General features: G+C 34.0%; 1 protein-coding gene across 1 annotated transcript; it reads right to left on the bottom strand.

Moving 5' to 3' along the window:
* Positions 1 to 5097: 5097 nt before the first annotated feature.
* On the bottom strand, positions 5098 to 6193 carry LOC139427094 (uncharacterized). The gene is made up of 2 exons (XM_071187738.1): positions 5837 to 6193; positions 5098 to 5508 (listed from the first exon to the last, which is right to left on the bottom strand). Exons 1-2 carry the CDS (start codon positions 6191 to 6193, stop codon positions 5098 to 5100), a joined length of 768 nt encoding a protein of 255 aa, XP_071043839.1.
* Positions 6194 to 6281: the final 88 nt, after the last annotated feature.

Below are 6281 nucleotides of genomic sequence, written 5' to 3'. Positions count from 1 at the left end.
ATATATATATATATATATATATATATATATATATATGAACTATAAACTTGAAAAATGAAAGTCTAAGTATAGTCCCCCCCCCAATAAATTTTATCCGACGACGCCAATGCTACTATGTATTATCATTTTGCGAACACGTTCCCATGAGTACTATTCTGAATTATGGTATTCTTCTTTTGCAACTATATAGTAAGTGTTTAGTTTTCATTTTGCTGTGCATAAAATGAATGTCATGATCAAGTGACATTGAAACTAGGAGGACATTTTCTGTTGTTTAAATGTAGTATCCACAGCTGCCAACACTACTGGATTTGGCCAATTTCTCCTGGCCAACTGGTTTAATTAAAATTCTCCTGGTTTTTGTACATTTTAGAAAATTCCCTAAAATTTAGTAACTTTCCTAAAAAAATCCCTATTGAAATAGAATTTTTGTACAGATTATTGCTTGCTTAAATATTTAAATAAGTATTACTAATGCATAATGGGGCAAACCTCTTCTATACAAATCAGTTCAAAACCTTCTTTATTCAAAAATATTCAGTTTATTTTTATTTAAAACTCTCTTTTTAAACTAATTTAAAAATCTTTTAACTATTTTTGATGAATTTAATGCCTATTAATATTCGAAGTTATGAGTAAACATAATACATAACATTTCAAGTATGTTTAATATCAATCTTAACTGGAAAATATTGCAGTTTTTCTATTTTAATGACTATAAAATTCCCTATGTTTAAAATATTTAGTACATTTAATGCAACAATTATCATGAAATTTATATTTCATGAAATCTACTGGATTTTTCCTATCCATGTTTGCAGCTATGAGTAACCCTGTAGTATAGGGTTTTTTTATGAAAAAAATTCATCTGCAAGCTTTACTGAAACAAAAGACAGTAATTCTGCTACGTCTGGAGTTGAGGTGTTGTTCCATAATTAGAACAATATACCAGGTCATAATTCCTTTGCCGGTTTTTCAACATGCACAAATAAAAATAGACATTCCAAAAAAATTTTTTTTTTTTTTTAAACTTTATATAAGTTGAAATCAAAGTTATGTGGCTTGAATGTCATACAATAACCTTTCATTATTATTTACGTGACAATAGCCGTTCCCCAACAATATTATCTTATCTAGGATTGTAACAAATATAGCCACTTATAATCGGCATGTGAAGTCCGCAAAAAAAAAAAAAGATATCACCCTGAATAACTTTCGTTCTAATGATCGGATTTTTACGAACTAAGTGTCAATCTTAATGGTTCCTGGGGTGACCTTAAATATGCTAATTAATTAGTACCAACTATTAATTAAGTTGCGAAATCAGACATAAAAACATACTTTCTCTGAATAAACATATTTTTTTTAAACATATTTGGTTGTTGTTGTTGTAGTTCATTTACGTCGCACTAGAGCTGCACAATGGGCTATTGGCGACGGTCTGGGAAACATCCCTGAGGATGATCCGAAGACATGCCATCACAATTTTGATCCTCTGCGGAGGGGATGGCACCCCCGCTTCGGTAGCCCGACGACCTGCGCGCGAAGTCGAGCACTTTACGGTAGCACAGTTTAACGAGGACCAATACCGCACACCCTCGGTCCCTACGCAGACTGATCCAAGTGGTCACCCACCCGCACACTGACCGCAGCCAGTGATGCTTGACTTCGGTGATGTGCTGGGAACCGTGTCTTAACGATCAGTCCACTGCAGGACTAACATATTTGGAATCCTGACCCTTGAAATAGGAAATCAGAATATAGGAAGGAAATAGGAATCAAGAAAGGTTTATATATCTGGTGATAGTCCAGAAAACAGCCAACAAAAGTCGCCGCCGCAAATGAACATTTTAAGCACAGCACTTCAGACGTCGTCGAAGAAGGTTCTCTTGAGAAACCGGTTCTTATGGAAACGAAATGCAATCATTGTCACAGCACTGCCGTCGCGGGGGCCAGACCCCTAGCTTGTCGGGCATCCGGGCGGAAGAGCTGAATATCCCTGAGTCCATCAATTCACCCCAGCCCTTTTCAGGGCTCCCTACTGCCAGGGAAATTGAGGACACAGCTGAGCATCCAGCACAGGGATCGGGATTGTTGGAATCTCCTCAGGTGCATGGGCGGATCGTGAATTTGTGGGGCCCTAATAGCCATTTTGTGAAAAAACTGTTTTCTATAGTGATGTAGATAAGTATATAGAAAAAAATAGGACAATAAAATAATTTTATTTATTTAATTTTATTTGTGTATCAAACAGAAACTGTACAACATTGTTGCAAAAGAAATTGACAGGTCATGTGTAGTTATGTTATATACAGTGGTGGCCAAAAGTGTGGACTCTTTTTGAAAGTTTCATGTTTTTCAACTTTGTGTGCTTGTAGAATATATTAATTTTCACTTAATTACAAACGTTTATATATCAAATTGAAGGTAATTTAATGTAGAATTTAATAATAAGTACAGTATTACAATATCTGTATTACAAAAAAAGTTATGCAATTAATAGTAAGATCTATCTTAGATTTGCATTTTTTTAAAGTGATGCTTGCTCAATCAATACTTAGTAGGATAACCCTTAATTTTTAAGACAGCTTCACAGCGTCTTTTCATCGAGTGAACGAGTGTTTGGAGTTCATCTTTCGTAATCACATGGTGCCAAGAATCAATTATAGCTTCACTTAGTTGTCTTTTATTGGATGGACGTTTTTTTCGTACAAGAATTTTCAAACGTCGCCACAAATTTTCAATTGGATTGAGATCAGGGCTGTTTCCTGGCCATGGTAATATATCTATGCCTTTATTTTGAAACCATGCTTTGCATACTTTTGCTGTGTGGCATGGAGCTGAATCCTGCTGAAAAATAAATGGTGCGTTGTTGGGGAAGAGATCCCTGATGGAAGGTATCAATTTTGGTTTCAGGACAGTTTCGATGTATTTTTTGGCATTCAGGATGCCAAATCAGGCCGAAAAAAATGCACAAGTGCTACTACCGATAGAAAAATTAAATGGCTATGCCTTCAAGATAGAAAAATGTCATCAGATGCCATTAGATGTGAAATGAATGCAGCTGGTATTGCAGTAAGTTCAAGAACAATAAGAAGAAGGTTATCAGGATTTGGACTACAAGCTAGAATTCCAAGGAAAAAACCATATTTAAATCAAAAGCAACGCGAAAAACGAGTTAAGTCGGCAAAAGAACACATTAAATGGTCAGAAAATCAATGGAAGCAAGTAATCTGGAGTGATGAGAGTAAAATATCGCTCTTTGGAAGTGATGGTAGAAAATACGTGAGACTTAGAGTAGGTGAAGCGCTTCATCCTGATTGCATTGAAGCAACTACCAAAAATCCAACAAATGTCATGATTTGGGCATGTATATCTGCAGATGGTGTGGGCCGAATTCAAGTGATTGATGGCATCATGAATGCCAAAAAATACATCGAAACTGCCCTGAAACCAAAATTGTTACCTTCCATCAGGGATCTCCTCCCCAACAACGAACCATTTATTTTTCAGCAGGATTCAGCTCCATGCCACACAGCAAAAGTATGCAAAGCATGCTTTCAAAATAAAGGCATAGATATATTACCATGGCCAGGAAACAGCCCTGATCTCAATCCAATTGAAAATTTGTGGCGACGTTTGAAAATTCTTGTACGAAAAAAACGTCCATCCAATAAAAGACAACTAAGTGAAGCTATAATTGATTCTTGGCACCATGTGATTACGAAAGATGAACTCCAAACACTCGTTCACTCGATGAAAAGACGCTGTGAAGCTGTCTTAACAATTAAGGGTTATCCTACTAAGTATTGATTGTGTAAGTATCACTTTAAAAAAATGCAAATCTAAGATAGATCTTACTATTAATTGCATAACTTTTTTCGTAATACAGATATTGTAATACTACAATTTGATACCTTCAATTTGATATATAAACGTTTGTATTTAAGTGAAAATTAATATATTCTACAAGCACACAAAGTTGAAAAACGTGACTTTCAAAAAGTGTCCATACTTTTGGCCACCACTGTTAATTATATAGCAACCTTTCTGCATTTTTGTGCTGCAAATTCCTTTATTTGCTCATCACTCAGTGCCGCCTTTATGCATGGGCACACCCGGGTAGTGCCCGGGGGCCCCAGGTACTCAGGGGACCCTTGAGAATCTAACTTTTCATAAATTGCATTAAAGAAAGATTAGAATAAGCAACATTACCTTATATATATTTTTTAAATAAATGTATTCTATTGCATAAAGTGTGCATATTTTTTTCTACAAATGGTAATTGATTATTATGCAGACACGAATAATTTGAATAGTTTATCACCAAAAAAACTTAAAGAGGTAACTGAAATCTATTTTCCTACGTTCCAATGAAAATTTTAGGTAAATTTATTTAGGTCATTGAAAGATGTTTTAATAACTGTTTAGTTTGACAAGATAATTCATACCTTTTGAATTTTTTATGCCTTTATGTTTATTTCATTTAATTATTTTAATTAACTTCCATGGTTTTGAGAATTATTTTATTATTTGAGCATTACAAATGTTTCATCTCAAGTGTTCATCTCAAATGTTTTTTTTTTTTTTTTTAAATGGTGCATAGTTTAAAAATGCTTTATTTGAGTTTTGGGGGCTATCAAAATGTGTTTAAATATGTTAAAATTACTGCATCATATCTTAAAAATGATTTATTTTATGTATGTGAAGTTTTCTAGTTCGTTTTTAAACATTATAGCATGTTATAAGGGTCTAAAACATTTTTATGCCCGGGGGCCCTATTTACTATTAAGACTGCTCATCACATTGTAAGTCCTTCGCTAAATCACAATTTATGGAAAGAACTGATAAATGATTCAGTCGATGGTTCCACGTTGTTGTCCTACATTTGTTTTCTATATAAGACATCCTGGAGAAAGAGCGCTCCGCATCACAGCTAGTGATTGGCAAGGTTAAAAAAATCTTTAAGATGTTAATGTTTTCCCAAATTGCTATACTAAGTTTATTTTCATAAATTAGCATAAAAATTTCATTGCAAGAGGTGTAAGACTCTGTCTTAGACTGAAGTAAATAAGATCTTAATTGATTCATTAAATGCTAGTCTACATCATCTGGATAATAATCAACAATATTACGTACTGCACTTTCCAGATCTAAGTTTTCCATATTTTTGTCTTGCAAATCCATTAAAAATTTGAATTTCTTGCTGTACATCTCATAGACTTGACTCCTTTTATTTAAATCCATAATCAGCTTATCCAACGCAACGTTTAGCTTTTTTCTTTTAAATTTTTCTGTGCCGTATACTGAGAATTTATCTGTAGACTTAACTGAAAATTTTGGAGTAATGCGTCTCTTGTTTATGTCTATTCCCACTCTAGTACTTAATTTCTTAGCTTTCTCTTCGTATTCCTTTAGCTTCTGATCTGATTGGTGCCTTATGTTGTTCACGAAGTCTTTTAATGGCACAATTAACTTGCTGCCTTCACAAATATCTAAACCAGGGCTCTGTATTTTTTTTATTAACTAAATTAAATCTCCCCAAAATTTCTTCCCAAAAAATAATCAAAATTGCACTATCGAGTTTCGCCATTTTATTGAATAAATTTCGCGCCTCTTTCCGGAAATCAACTTTCTCACCCTCATTTTCGCTGAAACTTTCAAAAATTTTCATAATGTCATCATAATTATATTTCAAAGCTTTGACAGCATCATAGTGACAAGACCATCTGGCCGGGCTGAAATTTTTTAACGTAAATTTGAGTTTTGTTTCACGATTTAACAGTTCCCACCTATGGGTCGAAGTAGAAAAGAAAACGTATATTTTTCGCACTACTCCAAAAAAGTTCATAATTTTGGTTGCAACCTTAACAGATTCTTCACCAACTAGGTTAAGGGAATGTGCAGCACATGACACATAATCCGCGGATTTATTTTTTTGTTTTAGTAGTGCTTGTACACCATTGTTTTGACCCGCCATATTAGCAGCGTTGTCATAAGATTGTCCCCTACAATTATCCAGTAGTAGTCCATTTGTTTCTAAAAAGTCTTGTAGAATATTAATTAAATGTAAGTCAGTATGACTACTAATTTTAATGAAGGATACACATCTTTCATACACTTTTTCCCGAAAACAGTATCGTAATACAATAGCAAGTTGATCATTGTGAGATAGATCTGGAGTAGAATCCATCACAATTGAATAATACTTTGTGTCGTCGTTATTTATTTGAGTTATAATTTGTTTAATTATCTGTCGGCCCATAATCTCAATTATTTCC

Source organism: Parasteatoda tepidariorum, chromosome X1 (genome assembly GCF_043381705.1).
Source record: "Parasteatoda tepidariorum isolate YZ-2023 chromosome X1, CAS_Ptep_4.0, whole genome shotgun sequence".
NCBI classification, from domain to species: domain Eukaryota; kingdom Metazoa; phylum Arthropoda; class Arachnida; order Araneae; family Theridiidae; genus Parasteatoda; species Parasteatoda tepidariorum.
This window is presented reverse-complemented; position numbering and strand designations above follow the sequence as displayed.

Bases quoted from the DNA above. Each gene is read 5' to 3' on its own strand.
- LOC139427094 (XM_071187738.1), bottom strand. From the start codon at position 6,193: ATGGATTCTACTCCAGATCTATCTCACAATGATCAACTTGCTATTGTA. The intron at 5,509-5,836 runs GTAGTGCGAAAA...AAAAAAATACAG, and splicing joins AAATTATGAACTTTTTTGGA to AGCCCTGGTTTAGATATTTG.